The 18115-nt window shown below is 40.5% G+C and overlaps 1 protein-coding gene across 1 annotated transcript; it reads left to right on the top strand.

The window, feature by feature from the left end:
- Window positions 1-1374: 1374 nt before the first annotated feature.
- Window positions 1375-15659, top strand: LOC106160402 (uncharacterized). The gene is made up of 9 exons (XM_013536994.3): window positions 1375-1471; window positions 5031-5516; window positions 5799-5816; window positions 6052-10425; window positions 13059-13241; window positions 13599-13764; window positions 14198-14422; window positions 14734-14916; window positions 15357-15659. The coding sequence occupies exons 2-9, from the start codon at window positions 5105-5107 to the stop codon at window positions 15535-15537; spliced, it is 5742 nt and encodes a 1913-aa protein (XP_013392448.2). The 5' UTR covers window positions 1375-1471; window positions 5031-5104; the 3' UTR covers window positions 15538-15659.
- Window positions 15660-18115: the final 2456 nt, after the last annotated feature.

Below are 18115 nucleotides of genomic sequence, written 5' to 3'. Positions count from 1 at the left end.
AATACTGGGGGATGTTGTGTGTTTTTTATCGAAAAGATTGGCACGTCTCTCTCTCTCTCTCTCTCTCTCTCTCACACACACACATACACTTCTAGATCATGGACTCCTGATATTTTCAGCTGTCTCGTTCACTACTCTTATGCGTGTCAGTACATTATAGAAATAAATTAATTGGTAAAGATTCAAAGCTGAATTTATTGGTGGAATATACGGTGAATTTACAAGTAGATAAAGACCACTTTGCATCGACTTTGAGGGATCTAACTGATTTTATGCGCGGATGTGTTTGGGGGATTTTTTTATTCATTTAAAATCATAATCCTCGTGATTCCTTAAACTTGGAAACCCGGAAGACCCAGAAGACGGGCTAAAACCGCCCTTGATCCTATCCCCTTGCTTTTCGATTATATTATTAACAGCAAATAAAATTTGAATGCGCCACCTTACCTGTCCAAAAATGGATTTTTCCACCATATGTAATATTCAGGAAATGTTCAGGATAGTTGGAGAATGAATCCCCCCTCCCTCCCCCCCCCCCCCCCATATATACTATCCCTATTTGTTACCCCCCTCCAATGCCTACCTAGCTGATTTGTGAAGGCATGGCGGGAGATTGTCGCTAGCCGTCAGTATATCCTGGAAGATTTGAAGTAAACAAATGGGGTTTTCACCAGCTTTAGAGCTCTCTGGATGGTCTGAAAACTCCCCTAAAATCAGCATCCTTCTGCCCTTTCCAGTAGCAGGGACGGATCCAGGATTATTTTAAGGGGATTCGGTTTTTAGGAGTGGCAGCCCCCCCCCCCCCCCCCCCCCCCCCCCCCCCCCCCTTGGCGTGGGGTTTGGTGCCGGCTGAAAGGCCCCGGAAATTTTTGGTATTTTAAAGGGCGAACGGTGCCATTTGATACGGTTTGGAACCATGATTCAGCTTTCAGCTGGTCAAAATTCTGATTTGAAGAGGAGACGTTGGTGTGATTTTTTTTTAAAATGGAAAGGGGGGGAGGTAGCCCGTATATTGGGATATTTTTAAACCCAGATACTGAAAATGACTGTCGTATTCAGGTAGGCGTGGCAAGTTTCCAGTGGCACTTGAAACTTGGGGTGCAATTCCTGCACAAGAGATAACATTTGACAAAAATAAAGCCCCCATAAAGCTGAGAAATTGTTTTTATCTCTCTCTCTCTCTCTCTCTCTCTCTCTCTCTCTCTCTCACACACACACACACACACACACACACACACTTATTAAAATATGCGATTTACGAAATATATAAACTAATTATTAACAAGTCTTATTTTGATTAATGACCTAGATCATTACTTGATTCACAACAGTGCAAAATTCGACTAAAATAACATATGTAAGGCACGATGACGTCATTGGGAATTTCCACTCAGCAGTCATCCAGTTTCACTATCGCAAAGAGCACATGATCAACACACCGCTTTGCAGTCATTGAACAAGCTTCTACCAAGTAAGTCAATACTGGGGGATGTTGTGTGTTTTTTATCGAAAAGATTGGCACGTCTCTCTCTCTCTCTCTCTCTCTCTCACACACACACACACACACATACACTTCTAGATCATGGACTCCTGATATTTTCAGCTGTCTCGTTCACTACTCTTATGCGTGTCAGTACATTATAGAAATAAATTAATTGGTAAAGATTCAAAGCTGAATTTATTGGTGGAATATACGGTGAATTTACAAGTAGATAAAGACCACTTTGCATCGACTTTGAGGGATCTAACTGATTTTATGCGCGGATGTGTTTGGGGGATTTTTTTATTCATTTAAAATCATAATCCTCGTGATTCCTTAAACTTGGAAACCCGGAAGACCCAGAAGACGGGCTAAAACCGCCCTTGATCCTATCCCCTTGCTTTTCGATTATATTATTAACAGCAAATAAAATTTGAATGCGCCACCTTACCTGTCCAAAAATGGATTTTTCCACCATATGTAATATTCAGGAAATGTTCAGGATAGTTGGAGAATGAATCCCCCCCCCCCATATATACTATCCCTATTTTTTACCCCCCTCCAATGCCTACCTAGCTGATTTGTGAAGGCATGGCGGGAGATTGTCGCTAGCCGTCAGTATATCCTGGAAGATTTGAAGTAAACAAATGGGGTTTTCACCAGCTTTAGAGCTCTCTGGATGGTCTGAAAACTCCCCCTAAAATCAGCATCCTTCTGCCCTTTCCAGTAGCAGGGACGGATCCAGGATTATTTTAAGGGGATTCGGTTTTTAGGAATGACAGCCCCCCCCTCCCCCTCCCCCCCCTTGGCGTGGGGTTTGGTGCCGGCTGAAGGGCCCCGGAAATTTTTGATATTTAAGAGGGCGAACGGTGCCATTTGATACGGTTTGGAACCATGATTCAGCTTTCAGCTGGTCAAAATTCTGATTTGAAGAGGAGACGTTGGTGTGATTTTTTTTAAATGGAAAGGGGGGGGAGGTAGCCCGTATATTGGGATATTTTTAAACCCAGATACTGAAAATGACTGTCGTATTCAGGTAGGCGTGGAAAGTTTCCAGTGGCACTTGAAACTCGGGGTGCAATTCCTGCACAAGAGATAACATTTGACAAAAATAAAGCCCCCATAAAGCTGAGAAATTGTTTTTATCTCTCTCTCTCTCTCTCCCTCTCTCTCTCTCTCTCTCTCACACACACACACACACACACACACACACACTTATTAAAATATGCGATTTACGAAATATATAAACTAATTATTAACAAGTCTTATTTTGATTAATGACCTAGATCATTACTTGATTCACAACAGTGCAAAATTCGACTAAAGTAACATATGTAAGGCACGATGACGTCATTGGGAATTTCCAAGCAGCAGTCATCCAATTTCACTATCGCAAAGAGCACATGATCAACACACCGCTTTGCAGTCATTGAACAAGCTACTACCAAGTAAGTCAATACTGGGGGATGTTGTGTGTTTTTTTTATCGAAAAGATTGGCACGTCTCTCTCTCTCTCTCTCACACACACACACACACACACACACACACACTTCTAGATCATGGACTCCTGATATTTTCAGCTGTCTCGTTCACTACTCCTATGCTTGTCACTACATTATAGAAATAAATTAATTGGTAAAGATTCAAAGCTGAATTTACTGGTGGAATATACGGTGAATTTACAAGTAGATAAAGACCACTTTGCATCGACTTTGAGGACTCTAACTGATTTTATGCTCGGATGTGTTTGGGGGATTTTTTTCATTTTAAGTCATAATCCTCGTGATTCCTTAAACTTGGAAACCCAGAAGACCCAGAAGACGGGCTAAAACCGCCCTTGATCCTATCCCCTTGCTTTTCGATTATATTATTAACAGTAATACATTGTTGACACGCTGTGGGCCACTGTTTAATCTGCACGGCCTTTCCCGTTCTCGTGTGCTCTATGTGAATGTCGCGACTGTTGTTCTTAAGCTGGTTTGCCACGACCTTTACCCTTCCAGTGGTTTCCTGTGTCATAATGAATGAATGAGCAACAATATACTGTCAACGCATCATCAAACATAAACTATAGATCAAATATAGAGAATACTGCGATCACACTTATAAAGCTGACAAATTTCAGTGAAACTGATGTGGGTTCCATTGCTACTTTACTGTGTGAGGATATTTATATATTGGGACTACTAAGTGCCCCACAAAGTGCGGTGGTATGAATACATTTAGAATGTATCGCCGCGTTATTGTTGTATATATTGTTCATGTATATTTACCTTTGATAAGATAGCCATACCACACAGCAAGAATTAATTCAGAATATTAAAACGTTATCTAAGAGATGACGTGCGTTTTAATCTAAAACCAGAATGATTTTACTTTTAAGTAATCCGTTTTTAATTTAAAGGGATAACAATTCTTCATATGAGTTTCAAAATTTTTCAATAAATACATTGTAAACAACACATATAAGCAATACCATTTTACATGTACCACCAAAACGGCGGTTTTCGCAATCATTCTGACATCTGTCCATGCCATCAGAGCACGTGGACGTTCATAGATGACTTTAACCTCCGTAATAATCTCTTCAGAGATTATTACAAAAACACACTTAAGAAAAAAAAACATCACCTTACTCTGAATGTCGGAACGGATTCATTAACCATAGGCAAGTGTGGGACACATGAAATCCGTATTATGGCATCCTTCCCTCCGATATAAAGCGTTATTGTCCCTTGAAATCCAGAAAGTTGTTTGGTTGAAAGGGTCAGGCTGAGGAAATGTGTTCTCGGTCAATATTTACTGAGTTAACTATTTTTAAATAACGAGTTAAAACTCTTGAAAATAAAACAGGTAATTGATTAACAAAGGTTTGCTTCCTGTAGTTTGTCTTATCAAGCCCCCTGCTTAAGACTTAATTAAGGGGATGATATCATACAACGCAATGAATCACAAATGTCTAGAGAGCAGATTGGTACCCTGCGTTTCTGAGTGTTAGTTTTGGCTTTTTTCAAGCCTTTAACATGGTCTACTCTTGTGGAACGCACATGGAGATGGGGTTCCCATCCAAAAGGAATTTAAGGTTTGGTATATATTCTGTATGGCCAAAGAACACCATATACGTATTTCACTGACATAATATAATGCTCATATCATGAGTGAGATAAAATAATCCGTAGGTTGAAAAGAGACTAGTCAAACAAGCGCCTGTATTGATCCTACAACCAGTGTAATTAATGAAATAAAGGGGAGAGGAATTCCAGGCAAGGCGAGTCCACTGTCTGCTGCAACCTACATGTTGCATTTACTAAGGCCGGCGGAATCACTTAAATAATGCTACTACATGTAGTAGGGCCATCAAATTGGTGTAAGAGGATGGCCTTTTAAACGTGAACCTTCTAATCATTCCCGCTCTTCCAACTAAAATTAACGTTGTAGATTTATTGGGCTGGGACTTAAAAACATTTAACTTGTGAAAGGTAAACAACTTAACCCTTGCTTTTAGTTACCTATGAATTAGTACACCTTTTTAACACTTCTTATATTATAGGGCTTGCGTCTGGAAGGCAATTGCTCAACAAAGGTACAGGCACTCGTATAATCTTCACGCATTCCTATGATGATATGCCCCAAAAAGTGTTCCTTGTGGGCATCGAACTAAACCCAAGAGCGAAACATTGGAGGGCGGCACTGGTGGACAGTTTGAAAACGCAGTCCAATGAAGAATTTCATTTCTTGGATGAAACTAACATTCCACCTGGCGCTATTATAATAGACGAATTGATCGATTTCATACGAAATTGCGACAAAACTGTTTTAGTGATAACTTCAGATTTTTTGAGCGATCCTTCATGTTTGTACGCGGCAAACTTAGCACTCTCTCTGGAAAATGATACCGAACGACCTCGCCGTGGATCTGTTGTTGTTGTATTGCTGCAAGACACGATCGTACCTTATAAATATACACACAAAAGAGATGTAATACACCATGACGATCCAGAATTTTTGAAGAAGCTATCAAAGCAACTCAGCAAAGGTTGGTTTATGTAATAGAGCTTACAGAGCATTCCATTTAAGTTACAGATATTATAATTTAAGAAAGTCATACAAATGCATACAAGCTAAATTTATGCCTGGAAATATAGTTAATCTTAGCCGCTGCCTCACACTATATTTAAGGATCTTTTTGAAACAAATTTCTGATATTATGGTGTATGTTGGGTAGAGAGTTGTCCCCATCAGTATCAGGTGTGGGCTGTCCATAGATAAACAGTTGTAAATATTGTATAAATAAAATGTTATTTTCATTTTGTTTCAGAACTAGAATGGGGTACAAGTAAGTAAATTTTTTACATATCGATTTAAAGGAGCACAGAGTTATATTACTTTTAGTTTTAATCTGGCTATTTAGGTTGCCTTGGAAATGTTGATCTTAACTGCAATACACTACATTATGCCGCAAACTTTTTTTGATAAATTGGAATACGTGGGACGTGAAGACAAGCCACCTTCTCTTTGCATGGGGTCTTAGGGTGCACATTTCAGCGGCATTTTAATCTTATCTCTTTCAGAACCACTCGTTCACGGTATCCAGGTCCACAACCCTCACAACTTATTGGGAAGAACAGACGATGTCGTCTTCATTGCCGAATCCTTCATGGGCCAAGTCCCCGAGGAGGGCAGTAATATGTTTGGTATTTCGGGTGCTCCCGGCATTGGGAAGACTTCGCTGGCGACACTCATCTGCAGATACATTTACAGAAGGATGTTTCTACATATTTATTGGATTCATTGCGGCAAAGCACCGGACGTTGTGAAAATCATCAGTAGTGTAAGACGGCACCTACAAGGTAGTGAATCCCAGGAAGATTTTGCCGATCGTATTTCTGCCCGAAGTTGGTTAATACAGTTCACGATGCACGAGAAAATATTATTTGTGCTAGACGACGTTTGGAATCCAGATGATGCCAGCGTTTTTACTGCAATTTCTAAAGACTGTTTGCTGCTTATAACAACTCGCGACCGAGCTGTTATCAACATGCTTAACGTTCGAATATATACTCTTGATCATTTAGATGTTGAAAATGCTTGGCAGTTGTTCCTCAAATGTGCAAATGTGACAGAAAAGCTCTTAAATGACCACAAAATAACAAAGGAAGCCAACGCCATACACAGTTATCTAGGAGGATATCCTCTGGCGATTGCTTTAGTTGCCTCGTCGCTCAGGCAAGGTGCCACGTCGGTTTCGCAGCCATTTTCTTCTCAGAGGTGGAGGGACATGGCAGCATCCTTGAAAGAGAAAGACAAATTGTGGATGGAATCCAGACGTCTGCCGATAGACAGTTATCCTGAAACTTTTGTAGGCGCCTTTGAGGCAACTTTTGCCTGTTTGCGAGACGCCGGCGATACAAACAAGCCGTACAGCATGCTGCAAGAAATACTTCTTAAGGTGTCGTTGTTCAAAAAAGATGCCTTAATTCAATCGTCAACATTAGCTATCCTATGCAGCTACATGCAAGATAAATCCAACGCTGAAAAGCAAGATAAAGTTGCAAGACATGTCCGTGAATGTCTGTTCACACTGGCAGATAAATCTCTGCTCAGATTTAAGCTTGAAGATGAAGATGGAGACTGTTATTTCCGAATACACGACCTGGTACTGCAGTACATTCAGAATAAGACTGAGACTTTGTGGGGACCGGATGGGATCCGTCGGATGCACACGGCCCTCCTGGCGGCATACGTCGCAGCTGCAGAAGGCACAATCGGGTTGCAGCACATTGAAAAGTTACGGCTGGAAGAACCGGCAGCAGGGTGCTCGGCTGAGAAAGACCGCTCGGATTCAGGGTTCCAGGATGATTTGGAGCGTTCAGTTCAGAGGCACAGTCCCTGCAAAGATCGTCCCACGATTAGCGGATCAAACACAAACAGTGGCAAAGATCAATTGGGTTGCAGTAGCTGCTATGAGAATGACCAAGCTATTGTACTGAGTTATCCTTGGTGGAACCTGGATTTTTCAGGTGACAAATATGTGTACACCAATTTCATTCATCACTGCACAGCTATGGGAGAAGAGTTCGAGTCATTTTACATAGGACTCCTGTGTTCATTCCGCTGGCTTCAAGCCAAATTGAATAAAACATCTTTGTCAGAAATACTTTCTGACTTCGAACGTCCTCAATTCAGCCCCTTGCATGATGCCATCAACAAAGCTTTACTTCTCCACGCTCCAGCCATCATCCGCGATAAGAAGCAACTAGGCCCCGTGTTCCTGGGCTCCCTTAGTAATTTAGAAATAATTGGGATTTCTGATTTTCTTAAAGATGTTAGAAACCAACTTTTTGAGGATGCCGATTCATGTTTTTTACCTGACCGTGCGTGTATTTCCACACCCTATGGGCATGTTGTTAAAACGTACAGCGCACACAATGGCACAGCTGTTTTAGGGTTAGGAGTGTTAAAGGATTCATCGATCGTTACGACATCTGGGGACGGATTTGTACGGCTCATCGATCCAATAACAGGAGGAGAGACTTGCCTCGGATCAGATCTCACAAAGCACAATGATTTGGTTACTTGTTTTGGTGTCAACAGTAGCGAAACCCTCGTCGTGACAGCCGCTTGTGACAGTGTTGTCAAGCTATGGGATTTAAAGGGGAAATGCCTCCGTGAAACGTTCTCCAATATTCACAACAGGCAGATATTCTCGTTAGTATTATCGGCGGATGGCGAATCGGGACTCACAGTCTCCGGAGATAAAACTATAAAATTGTGGTATTTAAATGACGGGAGTGTTCAGTTCACGTATGCTGCCCACACCGATGTAGTCGCATGCGCATGTTTTACCAATTTATCTGAAAAGGAGACATTTTTTGCTTCTTGCTCTTATGATAAAACTGTCTACTTGTGGCGAAAAAACAGACCGGAGTGCCCAGTTACATCTTGTAATCCAAAGTTGGGAGTTCTTTATACTTTATTTTTCAGCAGATATCAACGTCAGCTTTATGTTGGCGGGAAGACGGGAATCGGTGTTTTAAATTTCCCTTCGTTGGAAGTACGGCGAATCTTGAAAGGGCACGAGGGCGGTACATTTGCTTTGTGTCTTGCACGTTACGAATCGCACTCCTTATTGTTGTCCGGTGGAGATGATGGATGGGTCAAATTTTGGGACGTGAACGACGACCATTCACTGGTATTTCAGGCTCAGATCCATTCTGCTGCAGTACGGGGGATCCAATGTGCCTTCCAAGAGAACACGATGACTATTTACACGGCATCGGTCGACCAATCAGTAAAACAGTCGTGCTTTTCTCTTTCCAGTCTAGATAATTCTTCGACACAAAGTCACATGCCAAACCACGAGGGACCGGTGTCGGCAATGACGTCAGCATCTAATGAAAGATATGCCATTTCTGTTTCCTGGGACAGGCAGGTGATATTATGGGATTCATCAAATGGAACAGCCGTCAAAGTTATAGGGAGGCATGACGATGGGGACAGAATAACAACTGTTTCAAGTCATGGAAACCGCTGTTTCACTGGATCCCAAACTGGAACCTTGCACATTTGGAACTTGGAGGACGAAAGCCAAAACGCAGCGTTCTCATATGTGCATCCAGCTGCTATCGGAACTTTAGCGGCTTTAGAAGGCCACCCCCTTATCGTTGGACTCTGTAACGGGGACATTTATGTGTGGGATATTCAAAGGCCAACACAAACAGCCATTTTGCGTGTGATAAGAACATCACAATTCGGAGTAAGACATTTGCGAGTGACGCCAGAATGCTCCATATCGGCGTTATGTGACGACGCAATTACAACTTTGTCATATGAAAGGGATTGCCAGGAGCAACAACAGCATGAGATAGTGACTGTCAAAATCAAAAACATGCCGCCCTTCCCAGTAGTACCCCTTCCAAAGTTTAAACAAATCATTATAGGTTTTGACGAGGACAGCCGTTTGAGAACCCTCATACTGGAAATCGAAAGAAATTCCAAAATAAATTCTGGCCTTCCAAAGGTTGAAATCGCCACTGCTCTCGCGATCTCAGAGGATCAAGAACACCTGGTGTGCGGAAGTGACAATGGCAGTGTTACCATAGTGACGAGACACGGGAAAACATTATCGACTTTGCCAAGTGTTACCGGTGAAGTGAAATGTATAGAATTGCTGCCAAATGCCACATCTGTGTTGGTGTTAACGTCAGAGGGCGATTTCGTAGAATACGCACAAGGTAAAGATGGAGAAGCGTTTCCATATTGTTTACAGTGGACACGCACAAGATGGCACATCGGCGCATTTCATATAGACCGCGTGAAAGCGGTATCAGAGAATCTCATTGCATTTGTGATGCATGGCGACAATTTAGTTCAGCTTTGGGACTTGACATCTAAAGCCCTGGTCTTGAAATTAAGTGCCCCCAGTGCCACAAAGAGTATCTTAGCTCTTCAAAATGGAACCTTATTGACCGGGTCTAGTGATGGTCGAGTTTGTATTTGGAACTTGAAAGACAATGGAAAGGCACTGAAGCCTAGAATACGTGCCAATGCCTGTCACGCCCCATTCGGTGTAGAGCACTTGTGCTGTACTCCGGATCAAACATTATTTCTTACGGCGTCATCAGACAACAAAATTGGTGTTCACGAAACTGTGAATGGGAATTTAGTCAGGGTAATTTCCACACAGCAACATTACGGCATGCGATGCATATCAGTGTCGTCAGACGGCAAGTTCGTCATGTGTTGCCACAAAGACATTTTTGCTCAGATGATCGACTTGACAACGGATATACCGTCAAAGCAGATGCTGACGTACAACACCGCGTGGAGTCGACCGCGTTCGTGTTCAGGCTCGCGTGTCTTCACAGAGGGGCCAAAATGTACAATTAATATAGCAGACATTAACAGTGGGGATTCCATGAACCTTTTAGGAGAACAAACACAAAGTAAGCAATACGCATATGCTCATACCCGTGCTGTGACGGCTATAGTGCCATATGGCGACAATCATATTATCACAGGGTCCTACGATAAATCTATAATTTTATGGTTAGTGCCAAAACACAACATTAAAGAATCTCATTCACTATGCCAATTTTATTTTGAACACATAGTCATCTGTTTGCTTGTGATTGGACGCAAACTTTGCGTCGGTCTGAAAAATGGGACCGTTAACTTTTTAAATGTTCAAATTAACAAGAAAAAAGTTTCTTGTGAAAGTGCCAGTATAAGAAAATAAGTGATAGATTTTTATATTGTAAAAGTAGATAGGGTATACAGCGCTGGAACGCAGATACAGATTTTTAATCGGTTAATTTCAGTGCGAGATGTTTACATATTTTAATATTGCTCTATTGCAATAAAATACACATTGAATTTTGAAAAATAAGGTAGGGGCGGTCTTTTTACTAAAATAATTGGGAATAAAATTTGTAGGTCAAATTAGCGCTGCGGTCTAAAGTGTAATCTTTTCTTCAGATCCAGACATTTATACTTCATTCAAATTGTTTTATGTGATTATAGGATGTTCTTAAAATACACTTCTCTTTTGGATAGAGGCTGCAACAATCTGGATTAAGTCTATCATACAGTGTTCGTAATTTTAAAGTTAAAACTCTATTGACGGGCCGAGAAGTTGCACAAATAGCAGGCTCTCTTTTTTATTTATTTATTTATTTTGTAATTTCTGAACTAGAGCACAGCCGCCACTGGCTGTAATATTTGTGGATCTCCTAGTTGATTAACTACTCTAATGTCTTAACATTGAGTCGTACCGGTAACATTGTAGATTTTTACCGTGCGTGCATCTGCCTTATTCCGATTTTTTTTGACAGAAAATTGCATTATAAAATACGAGGTGTTTTTATATAAACATGCGTAAAAATGTGTTTTATCTATGGTATTCTTGAAAACATAACGTAAATATCATACTAGAAACTATGAAGCAGTTGGCTTCGGCATACGTTTTGTAACTATTTATTATTTTTGGGTTTTGAACGACACATTTTTGTCGAAAGGCACTACCTCGTACATGGGATATTTGATGTTTGATGTTGATATTAGATGGAATTTTTAAAAAATATTTTAAATTGAGTGAGGTGTCAATCTCTATGCTATCAGTCAACCAACAATGACCAACAGCTCCCCCCCCTCCTCTTTCCACTACCACTCAGCTAAATTAACTCGTCTAAATTCTACGCGTGCTTTTTAATACACATAATAATCTGTTCATAAACTGCCCGTGATATTCTACGTGATTTTGATGTGCATGTGAAGTTGGTAGATACTGTAAAGGAAAAGATTGTGAAAATAAAAAAAAAAACTCGTTGTGTCTTTTGGCCCAGATCATCAGTTTTAGTTGTTTGATGTTTTTGTAATATTTTAGCCATCAGAAAGATCTTCACTTCATTTACATCCATGATTAGCTTGACGATATGGTGACAGGGCACACTTAAATGTTTTACACATAACGCGCTAAAATTGCATTCTCTTAGAAAGTTATTTGCAAAAAAATAAATAAAAAAAAAAAAAAATCGTTGCCAGGCATTGTAAATATAAACTTGTGGTTGAGGAATAATGTGTAATAAAATAAACGTGCATCTGGTAATACCCCTTCAGCGCAGTGTAATTTTTATTATTGATAACGTGCACATTTTACCCAAAGCAGTTATTTTTTAAACTTTTGTTACTAAACAGCTGGAACCTACGTCACTAAATAAGAAATTTGCCCCATACCAGCATAGCATGAATTAAAATTTTTCCGTGATTTACACAAAGCTACACTGTCTTTCACTAAGGATTTTATAAAATGTAGAATTCGCGAATTTATCTTTCACTTCATTATTTCTTTGTAGACCGCCAAATTTTAGACATAATGACTTTTATAGCTTCTACTTACTAAACTTTTAGTTAACTCTGTGCCGGCTGTTGCTTTACTTTGATCCTTATTTTCGGACGCCTACATGTTCTTCCCAGATGACGATTCTTACGACTTTATCTTTGTTTATTTCGTCATGGTCCTAGTTTTTTCCAGATAAATAACAGGTGGCATGCCCATTTCAAGTAAACTAATAAACAAGATCTTGAACAATGTCTACGATATTTTTCATATATTTTTCAAAGATAAAACTGAGATATTCTCTCTTCTACTACATTTTACTTCTTTTTTGGCATTATCATCCCATAAGTAAATCTCACAATTAATATTTGCACAAAGTCGCAATTTTTTATACCCGTTGTTTGGTTTTTGGAAGTGATAAGTTTTTTTCTTTTTTTTTAAAGTTGTGTCTGGTTGGATGTTTTCGAATTTCAAACATTCATTCGACTGAAAAAATAAAAGCGAAAATCTAGTATATTTTTAGTGCATGTGGTTTTACGCAAAAATAAAAAAAAAAAATCATAATAAATATGCTATTTGGCATAAATCTTTCAATGGGATAGGATATTGGAGTGGTTTCCTATGCAAAAAGTTGATATTTTTAAAGCATACATAATAAAAACACGAGCACATCATTGCACAACTTACACACGTACATCAGACCATGAGAATATCGCCAAACGCTTCAGTGTTTAATCACAGACCCCGAGACCTGCGCCTACTCCCCATATAAGATCGACATCCTGTTGATTTGGCAGCGCACCTGTTCAGGTATCCATTCCTCTGTGTATAAATACTGCTCCAGAATACAGGCTTCCTCAGTCGTTGACAGTGGGATACAAGTTACAACAATGAAGATCTTGGCCATCTGCCTTTTTGCTGTCGGTAAGTTGCTTAAATTAGGCCAGTATCTTACCTTTTTTTCGATGCAGAATTGATGTGAGCTTTTGGGAAAATTAATCAAAGCAGGTTATACGTTACGTTCTATTTAGTTTCAACAAATTGGATTAGTTGCCTTTTTTCGTCATGGCAGCCTCCCTCACGTACACACGCATGAACATAAAATGTCTGCTGTTGTTATGTCGCTTGTCATGCAAAAAGTCTCCTTGTGATGGAAAAAAGGCAGTTCCCTGTATCCAATAGAGTATCTCACTTGTTCATTTTTAAAGCGTTTTTTTTTTTTTTTTTTTTTTTTTTTTTTGCCATTTTAAATTTGTTTGGTCAATTTTCCCATTCTTTTAGCTGTCGCCGCCGACCCCAATTGGCGCATCGAGCCTCAGAGTTCTGGGGATGATAAGGACGATGACAAATGCAAGCAACTAAAAGCCCTGGACTGCGCCCAAGTCATGGCGCCGTGGAACCACGTCAGGAAGTTGTGTGACGTCCAAGGGAACACCTACGCCAACAGGTAAGACTTTTTACCGTTTTGTGGTCATCAGCCAGCGATTTTAAAATGTTTAGGCAAAGCATCCTCTCCAGCAGACTGCACGTTACTCCCCTTTGGCAAAGAATCATGTACGTCCTTGCCAGGGTTAAATTTATCAGAAATATAAGTCTGGTAATTATTTTGTTTTTTATTCAGCCTAGTATGATTCATTAAAAATAACGTACATTTTTTTCTTAACCCAAAAGTTCACAAATGCAAATTGGCTGGATACAAAAAAAAAAAAAAAAAAAAAAAAAAAAAAAAAAAAAAATTCAGCCATTGGCCTCACAGATAGATGTAACACCCATCAGATGCATATGCATAATTCAACGCTCTCACGAGGTCGGAACTTCACAAGTGTGAGCTGAGCTAGGTTTTTAAAGATTGAAACATGATTTTCTCTTTTTTTGTTCAGGTGCGAGTTCTTCAAGGCGCACTGCGACAACCCAGATCTGAAGCTGACGCGTTGCGACCGCCCTGACAAAATGAAGCCCGATGTCGAGACCTTGGCAGGTTCTGGTGAGCCGGAAAAGCCAGACGACAAGTGCGAGGAGGTCAAGGACATGGACTGCTCTGTTATCGCACGCTGGAACCACAAGGGAACCTACTGTGACAGCAAGGGCAATAAGTACTCCAACAGGTGCGTGAGATGGCTATCACTTTTTATTAATTCATCAATCCATCAACTGATATATCTGTCTAACAATCCGCTGTTTATTTTTAATTTTTTAATTCATCACAATTATCCAAGTTACTGTGTGTCTTCTTGTAAATTACAAGTCCAAAATTCATTAATTTTTTCCATGGCAGAAATGTAGCGCAACTTCCATCACCACTGTCTTTAATTCTTGATTGACTAACGTCCGTTATGAACGCACACAAGACATAAGATTAAGTGATCCAAAATGCTTCATATAACGAATGAAAACAGCAATCAGTATCCCTTTACAGATGCGAGTTCGAAAAAGCCCGCTGCGCCGACCCTGAGCTGACCCCCAAGAAGTGCCGCATGGTCACCCGTGACCGCCCCAGCAGCCGCGTGGACGAGGAGTGCAAGCAGGCAGAAACAGTGGACTGCTCTCTCTTGAAGGAGCACGTTGTCTGTGACGACAAGGGCAATGAGTACCCCAACAGGTGAGACATAGTATCATGCACACCATACATTTATTTAATTTGCATTTCTTTGTCTCTGTAAAAGAGGCTGTTTTTTTTTTTTTTTTTTTTTTTTTTTTTTTTTTTTTTTTTGACAACTTTCCTAATCCAAATGCAAGTCAAATTAAAAGTTTTTTAGATAAAATGATGTCGTGGTTCTAGTTTTGGTAAGATGTTTATGGAACAGTCAGTTTTCTTTGACAGTAAAAAGGCACGAAACCTGTTCATCAGAGATGTTGTTCCATAATTGTTACCCCTTCCCTACCTCAACCCCTTCCCCCTACGCCATCTTGATTAATTAAGAAGATGGAGAGCTATATCAACTGCATTGTTTTCGTGTAAGTCCTTATTGGCTTCGTCTAATAGATTAGTAGCTGGACAAGGCATGATAACAGTGCACTCACTATATCTTTTTCTTCCAGATGCTACCTGTTCCAAGCGTACTGCAAGGACCGCACCTTGCAAAGGGCACATTGTCCACTCCCAACTAACGAGCCCGGCTCTGGTGACCAGTTTGGAGGAAAACCAGAGAAAGCACAAGGCAAGCCAGACCACGCCGGACGCCCAGACCACGCTCAAGCGGTCTACTTTGGGTCAAGATAAATCCACAGTACATGTAGTCCACCTGAATAAAATAAAAAAATACACCGATATAACCATGCCTTTCTGATTAAAACCGTGCAAATTCTCAATATTAGTTTAATAAATGTACTACTGATTTATCCATGTCAAAATAGACTTAAGTTAGACGTCTTAGGATTAGACAAATTTTCGGGTTTAAGTTCTTTCCTGAGACGGCCTATGGGCACAACCTCTAAAGAAGAAGAATAGACTGCTTCGCGCGCCTTTCTGCTTGAGATCTGACAAGTGACACATTAAGGGTTGTTGAATTAAGTTACCTAAGAGAAGGAGTATTTACAAAAGAAAAAAAGTTTATAAATATAAATTTCGTGGCATCGGCGTAAAAGGGGGGGGCAATGTTTACAGTATAAGCTATATGGCTCGAATTTTATTACGATTCAAATGTTTCGTATCAAAGTTTTCAAAGACCACTCTTTGTTTTGCTCCTGCTCATTAGTGTTATGGGTGGGAGCTTTCGGCTGGGGATTCTACTGTCTTAACCATTTTCTCAACTCTATAGACGATATACCCAGCATCAGTTCTGTTGAAAGCCACACGCTCCCTCCTAGATATATGTTTTCACCGTGCTCTTGATGTGTAAGCTCAGGCCACATTGCTTTCTACATTCACAGCAGTAACTGGAGAGTGACAAACAACATTTCGCTGGCACTTTTTGTCTATTGAGAGTAAAAAGACTCAAATACCATGCAATTCCGGCAAATAAAATTTAAATGCGCTACCTTACCTGTCCGAAAATGGATCTTCCACCAAATGTAATATTTAGGAAAGTATTCAGGATAGTTGGCTAGTAAATGCCCCCACTATATACATGTATATATACATATACATATACAATCCCTATTTGTTCCCCCCCCCCCCACCACCTTACATGCCTACCTTGTAGATCTGGGAAGGCATGGCGGGGGATTGTGGCCAGCCGTCAGTATATTCTGGACGATTTGAAGTAAACAAATATGTTTTCACCAGTTTGAGAGTTCTCTGGATGGTCTGGAAACTCGTCCCTAATATCAGCGTCCTTCTGCCGTCTCCAGCAGCCCACATATTGCAGGGGCGGACTCAGGATCATTTGAAGGGGGGAGGGGTCTGCAGATGCAAAGCCCATACTCACCCCCCCCCCCCCCCCCCCCCCCCCCGGCCTCGAAAAAATTGGTATTTTAGAGGGCAAACGGTGCCATTTAGTACGGTTTAGAACTATGATTCAGCTAGTCAAAATTCTTATTTAAAAAGGAGACCTTGGTGTGATATTTTTTCAGAAATCGAAAGGGGGGGGGGGGGGGGGTAGCCCGTATATTGGGATATTTTTATAGACACTGAAAACGACTGCAGTAGGCTATTTAGGTAGGCGTGGCAAGTTTCCAGCGACATTTAAACCCCGGGCTGATATTCCTGCACAAGAGATAACATTTGAAATTTTGACAAATATTAGGGCCTAAGCCTCTGTTAAGCTGAGAAATTGTTAACATTTCAATCTCTCTCTCTCTCTCTCTCTCTCTCTCTCTCCTTTTAATATGCGAATTAACAAGTCTCATTTTGATCGATTCATGACCTAGATCAGTACTTGATAAACAATGGCAAAATACGACGATGACGTCATTGGGAATTTCCATTTGATACTCCGATTCGCAAAGAGCACAAGATCAACACACCGCATTGCAGTCATTGAACAAGCTACCGGTACTACATGTATCACAAGTAAGTCAATACTGGGGGCGTTGTGTGTTTTTTGATCGGAAAGATTAGCACGTCTCTCTCTTTCTTTCACACACACACACACATACACACACGCACGCACCGAATGCTCTTCTAGATCATCGAATCCTGATATTTTCAGCTGTCTCGTTCACTAGGCCTACTCTTATGCTTGTCACTACATTAGAAATAAATTAAATAATAAAGAGTCAAAGCTGAATTTATTGGTGGAATATACGGTGAATTTACAAGTAGATAAAGACCACTTTGCATCGACTTTGAGGGATCTAACTGATTTTATGCGCGGATGTGTTTGGGGGATTTTTTTTATTCATTTAAAATCATAATCCTCGTGATTCCTTAAACTTGGAAACCCGGAAGACCCAGAAGACGGGCTAAAACCGCCCTTGATCCTATCCCCTTGCTTTTCGATTATATTATTAACAGTAATACATTGTTGACACGCTGTGGGCCACTGTTTAATCTGCACGGCCTTTCCCGTTCTCGTGTGCTCTATGTGAATGTTAGGCCTATGTCGCGACTGTTGTTCTTAAGCTTGTTTGCCACGACCTTTACCCTTCCAGTGGTTTCCTGTGTCATAATGAATGAATGAGCAACAATATACTGTCAACGCATCATCAAACATAAACTATAGATCAAATATAGAGAATACTGCGATCACACTTATAAAGCTGACAAATTTCAGTGAAACTGATATGGGTTCCATTGCTACTTTACTGTGTGAGGATATTTATATATTGGGACTACTAAGTGCCCCACAAAGTGCGGTGGTATGAATACATTTAGAATGTATCGCCGCGTTATTGTTGTATATATTGTTCATGTATAT

This window comes from Lingula anatina, chromosome 2, assembly GCF_051362555.1.
Source record: "Lingula anatina isolate TDL-2025a chromosome 2, LinAna3.0, whole genome shotgun sequence".
Taxonomy (NCBI): domain Eukaryota; kingdom Metazoa; phylum Brachiopoda; class Lingulata; order Lingulida; family Lingulidae; genus Lingula; species Lingula anatina.
This window is presented reverse-complemented; position numbering and strand designations above follow the sequence as displayed.